Source organism: Ostrea edulis, chromosome 9 (genome assembly GCF_947568905.1).
Source record: "Ostrea edulis chromosome 9, xbOstEdul1.1, whole genome shotgun sequence".
Taxonomy (NCBI): domain Eukaryota; kingdom Metazoa; phylum Mollusca; class Bivalvia; order Ostreida; family Ostreidae; genus Ostrea; species Ostrea edulis.
The window spans coordinates 8,744,421-8,756,550 of record NC_079172.1 but is presented as its reverse complement, the minus strand read 5'-3'; the positions used below and the strand labels follow the sequence as shown (position 1 = coordinate 8,756,550).

Genomic DNA, 12,130 nt, shown 5'->3' with positions numbered 1-12,130 from the left:
TGTTTGATTGACACCAAACTTGGTACACTGGTACAGCATAAGGAATAGATGGCCCCTATTGATTTTGAATTGGTGATACAACTATCAATTAAATGATGCATGTGTATATAACCCTTATCAATTTTGCACCATGGGGGTATATGTGTTTTACAAACATCTCTTGCTTTGGGAGGTATATTCGGGATTTCCCTCTTGACCAACCATATATTTGCTTTAAAGCATGTATCTGTATACATGTAAATAAGTTATGACGCCATAACTTCTTTACAGAAACATTGCCTGTGAGACCTCCGTTTGTAAGGTCATATCCGGTCGACAGGGGATGTTTCCTCCTCGTATAGACACCTGATCCCACCTCTGGTATAGTCAGGGATCCGTGTTTGCCCAACTCTTTATTTTGTGTTCCTTATAGGAGTTATGAGATTGATTACTTTTCATGATCTTCACCTTTCATCCGAAAGACCCGTGATTCTCACTTCTAAATGCTGAGCGTTTGGCGAAGGGGTAATCATTATCTATCTATGTTTGACGCGGTCATAGCACGAGCGGGGCTTGAACTCCCGGGAATTCAACTAGAATTAGGACTTTTAATATTTTGTATCTGGTACATTTGTTTTCCTTCTGGGCCCAAAATTGGTAATAAATAGATTACTTACTTACATGTGCACGTACATTGCTCATTGGCATCGAGTCCCATTATGAGAATTTCGAATGCCAAGTCATCCACAACAAACAGTTGACAGAGGCCTTCAAAATAGACACAGGAGTCAAGCAAGGATGTAACCTATCACCAATGCTGTTCTCCTTGGAAATTGACTAGCTTATTGAGCGTGCCCCCCAAGGTAAGGAATACAATGGACCATGACCTCAGTATTAGATGATCAGAATTATGCGGACCACCTGAGATAACTGTCTGGCAAATATCAGGAGATACAGAGAAAGACGAAGTGTCTCAGTGATACAGCCAGGACCACAGGACTCAAGGTCAACCACAGGAAGTCTCAGGTACTACGGCAGAACGTCTCAACCAACGACCCTGTCGTGGCCAGTGGGAGGCCATTGGAGGATGTAAAGAAATTTGTATACTTGGGTAGCAAGGTGAGGACAAACGGTGACAATAGTAAGGAAATTAACACCCAGATATCCAAAGCCAATCAAATCTTCGCTGCGCTAAAGATCATTTGTAGATCCCTCGGTCTCAGCAACCACACAAGGGTCAGAATCTTCAAAAGCAATGTCTCCAGTGTCCTCCTATGCGGCTCAGAGTGCTGGAAAACCTCTACTATCATGGAAAGGAAGCTGGAGGTATTCCAGAACAAGTACCTGAGGCACATCCTCCTGATATTCTGGCCAAATATCATCTCCAATGAAGGTCTGCGAGAAGGTACGGGGCTGATCACCATGGGGGAAGGGGATACAGGAACGGTGCTAGCGATAGCCGGGGCATGTCTACTGCCTGCCATCCAGCTCGCTCCCCAGAACAGCTCTAAGATGGGCACCCCAGGGGAGGAGAGACAGAGGGCGGCCAAAGGAGACTTGGAGGCGAACTGTGGACTCCGCTTTGACTCGGCCTCCAGAGCAGCTTCAGACGGCGCCAAGTGGATGTCCATGCCATCGCCTCAAGCAACAGTTACCATGCTTGTACTACTTGAATATGTGTTTTGTGTGTCTTTTATGCATTGATAGATTTGATGGCTAACTCTCTGTTCATTATGCAGTGCAATATGTCTTTGTTTCCTTTTGTCATGTGCTTCTGTGATTTTGGACTTTGTCAATGTGCATCCTAATGCTCCTCCGTGGGCCCAAATTGGTTGAATAAAGATTCTGTTCTATTCTATAGCGCTTTATCTAATCAACACAAATACCCTAATGCGCTTTTTTTGTAAAACAAACTAACGCAACAATATTGAGGTTAACATTGCAACTAAGAATATAGTCTATATATGGTTTTTATTTTTACTATTTACATAAAATACCGAATTACAAATTAAACGCACGTTTAAAAAGATTTGTTTTAAGTCAGTATCGATATAAGAAATTCGAATTATTGGTATCGACAAACAATTCACGAATTATTTATCGATAATATGTAGAAAATTTAACCTAATATCATCATTAAAAAAAAAAAAAATTACATCAGGAAATATATCATACACAGTTGTGTGCCTTTGGTGAGCTCTTCACTACTGAAGGCACGTAAGTACCGTCGCCCACCCAAAATGGCGAGAAGGTGAAAAAGCCTATCCCTGTTTGTGAAGTTATATTTTCTTTGTTGCATGAAGGCAGCAAAGATAATAGGGAGGAGTTCTCGACGTGAATTGATATACAGGTTTTCACAATATGAAGAACTCGTTGCGATGAGTTTTTCAAGAAGTACTTTTTGAATCGTAACTTCTTGTCGGCACATCTTTTGTGGAAATTTCAAAGGGTAAATTAAGTCATCATGAGAGAGTACAAAGTGGTTGTTTTGGGAAGCGGTGGCGTTGGTAAGAGTGCATTAACAGTAAAGTTTGTGTCCGGAACTTTCATGGAAAAGTATGATCCAACTATTGAGGATTTTTACAGGAAGGAGATAGAAGTCGATTCGGCTCCTTCAGTGTTGGAGATTTTGGACACTGCAGGAACGGAACAGTTTGCGTCTATGAGAGATTTATACATTAAAAATGGCCAGGGGTTTGTCATTGTTTACAGTATCACAAGTCTCCAGACATTTCAAGACATAAAGACTATGAAAGAACAAATAATTCGAGTCAAGGGGATAGAAAATATACCCATGATATTAGTTGGAAACAAAGCTGACTTAGAACACCAGCGTGAGGTTCCACGCTCTGAAGGAGAGGCACTTGGACAAATGTGGGGGTGTCCGTTTCTGGAGACATCTGCTAAAATTACTCAAAATGTGAATGAGATCTTTATTGAAATTGTTCGAGAAATGAACACAAGTCCAGTGAAGGAAAAAGGAAAGTGTTGTAATTGTGTGATTTTGTGAAAAAGGTAAATTAATATTCTGCCATACATAGCATGCATACATTGGGTATTTTTCAGGAGTAGGCCTATTTGATACTAAGTCATGTGTACTATGTGGTGTTTTTCTAGTACATGTATTTATAATGGTGTTCCAATCATTGATTATTATAATAATAAATCAGTCGATTGTTGCCAAATTCTAAGCACTTGGTTTGCAACGACTTTGGTTTTTGAAGAATTTTCTGTCATGACCTATCTATTAACCTAAAAGTTTTGTTTCTCGTAATGGCGGTGCACAATGACATGAAAGCGAAAGCATCCCTACCCGGGGGATAAAGCAGGTTCAGATAGATATACTTTGATTCAGGCTTATAAATAAAGGACCATCCATCAAAGAGAATCTTGATACAAGGAAGTCCATGTGTGAATTAATATGCAGATAAAACCGCTTTCAAAGGCCATTGTTCCTCTGCATACATATGCGTATCATGTTTTCAATTGGATCTGATTAATAGAATGAATTACTTTCCATATTTTTCTTTGCTGAATTTTAATTATGCCGGATCATCATCAGTTAATGACATGTAACTTTGATATGCGGGGATATATAAAATGAAGCAAACGATATCCATTTTTGGCGTGTAGACCCTTTTAGAAATTGTATTGGCATTGATATGTAATTAAAGGATATTAAGATAGTAGAAGAATAACAAATAAACACAGGAAATATTCATTTACACCTTTTCAGCAATAGAAACAACAAAACGTAGAAATATTTATTGACACTTTTTCAGCAGTTAAATTACTTTATTATAAAATTTCTTGATGTTTGATTACTAGTTAGTTAGAGTTAACCAATCATCAATATGAAATTCCCATCACTAACATGTACGTATGTATATTGTCAATCTGATTAGAATAAGATCTTTGATCCGCTCCGCTATTGTTATGTTGCTACTTTGTGTATAACAATAACGGAGCGGATCAAAGATCTGATTTTAATCAGATTGGTATATTGTTTACTTTTTAAAAGAGAAAAATCTCAAAAGTCTTTTAAATCTTGCGATATCAAATTTTAAAAAGATGCATGTATTAATTAAAGACATTGCACAGACATGAATAATTGAATATGCATTTCCTGTTTGTTAATTATACAAGGTACTCAGAAATACAGGATTAGTTATCTAGGGTATACATGTATGTTTCTACGTACTATACAGTGTACATTGTCTGGTCACAGCAGTTTCAAATACAATTTGTTATAATGCAGATATTTGTGTGCATTATATGCTAAGAACATTTTTGTTTGTAACTCTTAATAATATGAAGGAATAAAAATCTGGAATGTAAAATAACTTAACTAAGCTTATGTAATTCACTAATGTAATGTTGTAGAATACTAGAACTTTATGACAGCTGGATGAAAGGGTGTTGAACTCGTTATTGAGGAACTAATTAATTAAGTTATAATATCTGTGGACAATTTGTGGGTCTGAGTCACATTATCATTGACTTCAATACTGATAATTGATGTATCAGAAGGAGAGATCATCCAGGACAATGCACTTTGTAGAAGTCAGTTAAGGATAAAGTTCATATCATGAATATTATATAATATTTTGTATACGTCTGTCTAATCGAGTCATTCTTAATAATGTTTACACACCAATCAGGCAATGTACATGTTGTATATGTCTTGTTCATTACATGCTTTTCTATATTCTTTATAATGCACCATCAGGGTTTTACCCAGCATGTAGATGTTACTACCCATTTTAAATTTAAGGGGAATTTTTGAGAATGCAGTCATTGAGCTTTCAGGGGATGGTGGTGGGGGACATCCATGGAATATAATATCCACAGATCATTACAGCCATATAGATTGATTGATTACCCATTGTATCTATATTGTAAGTCTGACAATTATAGAAAATGACTTGGAATATATAAAAAAATGATTTTTGTTGAAAATTCTCATACAATTTTGTCAAGTTTCTACAAATGAAGGGGAATTCTTTATCTGTGGAAGGGGAAATATCCATTTGTTGCCAAAGGGGAAAGGTACCTTTATTATACCGGTAGTAAAAACAACCTAGATAAATCCCTGAGCATACATGTGACACAGCTTTGAATCCATTTCAAGAGACTGGCCTCCAAAATGTAGGAGATTGTAGGTAATTTTTCTTGAATTTTTTCGAGAAAACCCCAATTTTCTGTATGAGCCTTGAGAAATTGTGCACTTCCTTTTTGAAATTTTGGTCTTGTGAGAGGATCTGGGAGTTTCTCGACTTCTCGCAAAACTTTTTTTGTATGCTCGTTTCTTTTGAGTTTCCGAGCTGATCTAGGATATATTATAAATGTGTATTTCGTGTATAACATACATTAAGTAGTATCAATTGTAACTTCAGGATTTAAAATTAACATCATTACTTCAATGTGGATTCCTATTCATTTACCGTATTTTATTATTTTTGATGGATTGATTTTTGTTAAATTGAACTGAAATTAATTTTCATCCTGAAAGTTCTTGAGTGTGTAAGTAATAGATTTATAAGAGATTATTGTTTATAATAAATCTGTAGAAGGTAACCACTATAAGATTTAGCGAAATATACTAGCTTTTGTTTTTCGGATGAGGATTCTCGTGTACAAATGATCCAAGAAGTTTTAGTCTTGTTCAAGTATACTAAGTGTAGGTAATCTTTAAAAAATGGTATTGTAGATGAAATTGAGCATAGTTGCTAGTTAACAAGTATTCGTAATTGAGCATAGTTGCTAGTTAACAAGTATTCGTAATATGTTACATGTATATATATATACTAAGTTTAGTAAGTTATTAGATGAAGTTGAGAGGAAGTGCTCATAAATTCTAGCTTATATTTTGATAGTAATCACCAATCGGATTTGGTATCAAAATATTTGCTAAAATTTAAGAGAATTGAACTTTATTTGTTGTTGAGTACACTACTGACGACGTGCATGTTTATTAAAATTGCTGTTCATCCGAGGCCAAAACTGGGAATTATTACATTAAATTATATCACAATTTTGCATTGGTTAGGTAATTAAGAGTTATTTTAAACATGTACATCATGTTTTGCAATTGTTTTAGAACAAAGCAAGCAGAGGAAAGTTTAGCATGTGTTCATTCTGAATAGGGGTGCAGAAAAATCACTCCTCCTTTTCCTTTTCTTGAAGATCTGATACAAAAAGGACTCATGAAATTTTTAAGGGACTCAGGCTGCTCATAAACCATGAGTCGGGGATTAGCCTTGAAAAATTCCTAGTGACAACCATGTATACATAGTATACTGTAACATATACTTCTAATGCATGCTCACACAGAAACTGCTTTAGGTTAGTAAACATGAATACTGCTTGTGGTATCTGCATGTATTTATATATATTTATAGAGAGAGATCCTTCCCACTTGAAACTTTAGTTTCCTTAAACTTGCCCAGATGGTTGACCAGGCTGTTTCCCTCTAGTATGTCTAGGAGAGAAATTCTGTGGTTGAGTGGTTTTTTAAAGATGGTTGAGCATGTAGAAAATTGTTTAGCATCTGGATAGTGGATGGTACCTTCACAGTTGTTTTTTGATATGGTAACTACCACACACCAGCATGTACATTTGTACTCGTAATGGCCAACTGTGCAGGAAATGCATATGGATGCCCTATACAAGAAACTGACAGCCATGTAACTAAAAAATAATATACTGTGAGTGTCTGCAATCCTAACTATATGTACATGATGTGTATTATGATGCATGTTGTACACTAAATCAGAAAACCGTAGCCATTAATGTTGTTCAAAATAGCAGTAATATTCAGCTTATTATGAAGGAATTTTAAATCAGTATATAGATAAAGGACACAGAGGCAGGTGATTTTCAATCTCCTTGAATCCAGTCGCAGGAGGATTAAGTTTGTGGTATGTAGTCAGTAGGTAGTGAGGACACCCGATAATTCCTGGGTATATAGACATGGACAGATCCTGTTTGTTCCAACTTATCACTAACCAAACATAAGGGTATCCCACTGGTACCCCAGGGAATAATTAATATATGTCCATTGTTTGCTAGCTGGAATAATGTAGCCCTCTCCAATTTTTTTTTCTTTTTTTATTTCTTGAAAATGTCAGAATAAAAAAAAATCAAAGAGGACTACATTTAATATTGCAGTTAATTGTTTGCCAATTCTTTAAGAAAAAGTTAAAAGTTACTGGTAGATTAAGTACAGTACTGTACTTGTGAACAGTAGAAATATATGGTAGTGATTACAGGCACCCAATGTTTTAAATACACGTATCTATAATAAAAAGAAATTGTCTTCCTGTAAACAAAATAATAGTTTGTTTTAGGAAGACATTTTTTTAAATTATAGAATGATATAAATTTAAAATGTGAGTGCCTCTGTTAATGATCTGGATCCACGAAGGTTAGTTAACTTTAATTGAATGTTAAATTGTCATTAACCTGGACATTCATATAGTGTTAACTTGATGTTACTGTCAGTTAAACTTAACTAGCCTTCGTGCAACTGCCCCCTGTATTATGAATTTGAACTTTCCCACTGGAGATTGTCAATGAAAGGTGTAATTTTTGTCTTACATTGTGCATGTTTAAAATAAGTTGCGTACAGCCACGTACCCCCTAGTGCCTCAATATTGGGAGTTCAGCAAGTCTTTTGTCTGTAAATTATCAATGAGAAAATTATTGCCCTATAATTAGGGTTTAGGTGGACATATATAACAATATGAATATAGATCGTAAGTTTTTATTATTGCTTATGTTGATTTGCCGTACTCTCTTTTTTCCCCTTGTATTTGGTCTTTTGATTGTCACTTTTTCTCTCTTCTTTTCTTAAGCTTGTATGCCCAACAGGGCCCAGAATTGGATTTGTTCTGTACATGTACAGGGGTATTTATAGTGCATTACTGATGGCTAGTATGTTTGTATACATACAACGAACAGATATACACAAACACTTAACATGCTTAAAGAATTTAATTATTTTGAAAATACGTAAGAGTTTAGCACCCAATGAAGAGTCGACAGTACTTCAGATTAAATTCTACTTTTAAGTTGACTCAACAAAATCACTTTCCTCGGTGATGAGTTGATTACAATCTATACTTGGGCTTCCTGTCAAATTCCTGCTAAATTTCTGTGATAGATTTTTCCTGTCGTCACAATGATAAAAGAATTTTTTGCAATATACGTATATATCTGTCAGATGCCGTGAGGCATTTTGTATAGTTCTTCATACATTAGTTATTTTTGACTACTATGATTTGCAATCACACTACTGAATAAATAAATTATTTAACAATTCATTTTATTTTACAGGTAGATGATAGTTGACCAATGACAACCAGAATCAAACAATATAATCCTGCCTGACTGTTTCATGTTGCCTGGATAAGTGCTTTTCGTTACCCCAATGATGAAACAATCAGCTGTGTTCATTCTGTATAACCATGGTGACATTGTACATGCATCTACCAACCAGGCAGGAAAATGCATACAGCACTCAAGTTTCTCTCTATACTCCTAAGTGTATTATGATGGACAATATTGTGCCTGTAGGCTTCTGAAGAAAACAAAAAATGTTATTCAGAATGCATTAAATCCAGGAATAGAGGATTTATATGATATTGAGAAATTGTTTAATTTAGATATACACGTATACAGCACATGCTTGGAACATTGATTGTTAAAAAATGGATGGCCTATGATATGCAGTGTATGTACAATTTACTTCTTTTGTTCAAGTGCAATTAATAATTTCTTATTCTGGTAGTTAAACCCTGGACAATACCCTGTAGATCCTGTGGTAGTTGTGATGATGTACATGGAAATTCAACCATTGGAAAACCACATATGTTTTGATCAAACCATTTCATATAAGTAATGGGGGCTGAGTATTCTTTATCACTAATGTGGAAGATATTGTCAAGCTTCCATACTTTCTATTTTGATTTTGTATGATATGTGAAATTAGTCAATACCGAACACCAGTTTATGTGATTGTTTTAAAGTCCACTTCAATGTGATTTCAGGAGCAGAAATATTTTTAGTATATTAGTGAAATTTATTTTTTATTCTGTCAAAGAATATATTGACAATTAGAATATCTCATTATTCCGTTAATGCACAGTACACATTAAAACAATTATTTTTAAAACCCAAATTATTCACCTGTAATCTCTAACCTGCCTCCCCTATGAACCCCTCCCCCCAAAAAACATCCAGAGACTTTTCTTTTGATACACATATTGATGACATAGTTGAACTATATGACTACCATGTATATTTCCAGTCTAATTGGCAATACCTTATTCTCAAATAGTACATCTGTATTGAATTTGAGTATTTGGTTTGTCTTCTGAGATGATATCCAACAAATTTAATACATGTATATAACATTACAAATTTATTACACACAAATGAATTTTTGAAATGGAATATCAAAATCTGTGACCTTTCTGGCCAAAATGTAAACATACCAAAAATACTTTGTAGTAAAATTAGATTTTTCTGAACATCAATTAATGAGGTGTTAACAATCAATGATGATGATGAAGATAGATTGTGAACGTTTTCTCTCTGAACACTGCATGGGAAGGTCTTTAGATATTCTATTGTGAAATTTATTATACCAGAATTAAAATGATAATATATATACATGTACATACGTAAGGTAACGGTATGTATACAATATATATAGTGTATAGTTACAGGCTTTAAGGAAACTGGGAATGTTAATTTATTATCTAAGTAAACTTTAGAGAACTTGGAATTAGTGAATAGAGAAGCCCTAGTTCCATTCTGTATGGAAATCCTGAAAATGAAGTAGTATTATAAACAGTTCTTTTTATGTGAAGGAGGTAATTTCAGCTGGTTTTGTAGTACGGCGCTGAGGATACAGCATGCATATTAATGATGGCTTCATTTACTATCGTGGCTACTTATGTAGTTTCTTTTCCCTCCAAAGCGACGTCTGTTGTTAATTTTGAGATCTGGTGGGTTGCATACACTTGTCAATATGTAACAACTTACTACGTGTACTCCGTGACATTTTGTATAAGTAGCGTGGTTGAAAATGGGTTACTGCATATTTTTTCGCACGCCCTCCTTCTTTATTTATATTACAGCTACAATAAGCAATTTTTGATCTATCAACGAAAACTTTGTATCGTAATTTTTTCTTCTTCACATTTTGAAGTACATTATTAATTTACGAAGCTTTTCCGGAATTGTTACGAGTTTATGGTTTCGATTTATTCCCCTTTGAACATCTTTCTTGAGAGATGAACCCCCCTCCCCGTTGGAATTGCACGATAGCACTTAAATACAGAAAGTCTGTAACATTTTGTGTCATTGAATTACATAATTAGTAAGGACTCATTTACAAACTACTTAAGTTTAAAATAGGGAAGAACTCTAAATCGGAAGTGTTTGTTATGATGTGTATTGCAATATAGTACTGTATTTTGTTGCCCTTTTAGTCTGTGATGGTAAAAGACAAAAACAAAACCAGAAGATTTTTGTGACAAAAAAATATATAATATTGATATTTTAAAAATGTTATTGACTTGATTTGTTTTATTCAAGCATATGTAAAAAAAAAAAAAAAAAAAAAATGTGTAGTCATGATTTAAAACGTGAGTTTTAAAGAGGAAGTTATTTGTACATACCAGCTGATGATGTTAATTATCAAATTTACATGTGGCATCAAGGATGCATGGAAATGTTTGACACTTGTGAATGGTTACATGCTATGCACCAGTAATCACAGAATCAGGTGTACCGTCATCTTCACAAGGCAGGCGTGCGAACCGGATGCTTAGCTTGGGAAGATGGCGTACTTTACACACTGTGTAGATTTTACCTGACAGGTAAACAAAGTATACACATTCTTTATACTTTTCTATCTCCTGTCCTCATCCGGGTGATCTAATGATCGTATGAGTATGATTTTTGTATGTCCATAACGTGAAATATTTTAGAAATATCAGTTATGAATGAAACAGTGGTAGTCTAGGAAGCCAACATGCACACCTGTAACTTTCATTTTAGTGACTGCTCAATATATATCACGTAGCTGTAGCTTGCTTGGCTAATATATTTATAAACACCCAATCAGCATTAAACCAAGGTCAAATGTCAATGGAGCTTCCTTTTTTACCCTTTAGTATTCACTGATGGTCACTTATATTTATTAATTTTTGTGGTGAAATTTTAATTTGAATTTATATGTCGCGTGGTAAGCAAACGGACACCTAGGGACCCCTCTTGTCTACCTGTGTGTTGGTCCACTCCGTAACGTCCTCGGGTACCCCCCCCCCCCCCCCCCCCCCGGGGTAGCTTTATCTACTGAACGTGTACAAAGTGTATTAAGCGTATTTAAAAGGTAGCACATGCATAATGAAGCGTTTGGCGCAATCATAAATTAACGATGTTAGATTTGCGCGATGTATGGGTTAATATATTTTTTATTTTTATGTAAATCATTACACTGTATATTCTACTACGTCAAAAGGCGCTAAATTAGTACTAAAGTAGTGTACACGGTTTGTAGGTCTTTGATGCAACTTTCGGTAACACGTTTTACGTGAAACACTAGCAATCACACGACTAGCAACTAAATATATATTCTGGAAGTTTTGTTTTACAATACTGATTTGATCAAGCTTGTAAAGTACCGTATATATATTGCTATCTCATGATTTGTAGTTTTAAATTATTGATATTCTGGTTATTTTCGTTTTGTACTTTTGTTTTCACCTTCTCAATCCCACGTGTACATTCATTGACAGCCATTGCTTTGTGTCAATGTTATTGATCATGTTTAACAAAAGAAAACCTTTATAATAAAATATGTACTCTCTAGTAGTTTGCTATTGTGATTTATTGATATCATATCATTTGAAATATTAATACAAACAAATTAATGAGTAGAGTCAACCTACACATGTAGGTTTTCTTGGTCTATCACCATGATTACAGCTTCGGGAATTTTTTGGTCACACTTCCTAATTTTTACGACCAGGGAGATGCACATAACTGCAGCCACGTTCCGGTTTAATTGTTAAATTAACACTTTTTCTTTGAATTTGGGATTGTGTTAAACCGCTCACTGACTTTTAAAATGACTGAA

The 12,130-nt window shown here is 34.8% G+C and overlaps 1 protein-coding gene across 1 annotated transcript; it reads left to right on the top strand.

The window, feature by feature from the left end:
- The first annotated feature begins 2,184 nt into the window (after positions 1 to 2,184).
- On the top strand, positions 2,185 to 11,862 carry LOC125658733 (ras-related protein Rap-2c-like). The gene is made up of 2 exons (XM_048890125.2): positions 2,185 to 2,994; positions 8,317 to 11,862. The coding sequence occupies exon 1, from the start codon at positions 2,444 to 2,446 to the stop codon at positions 2,987 to 2,989; it is 546 nt and encodes a 181-aa protein (XP_048746082.1). The 5' UTR covers positions 2,185 to 2,443; the 3' UTR covers positions 2,990 to 2,994; positions 8,317 to 11,862.
- The last annotated feature ends 268 nt before the right edge of the window (positions 11,863 to 12,130 follow it).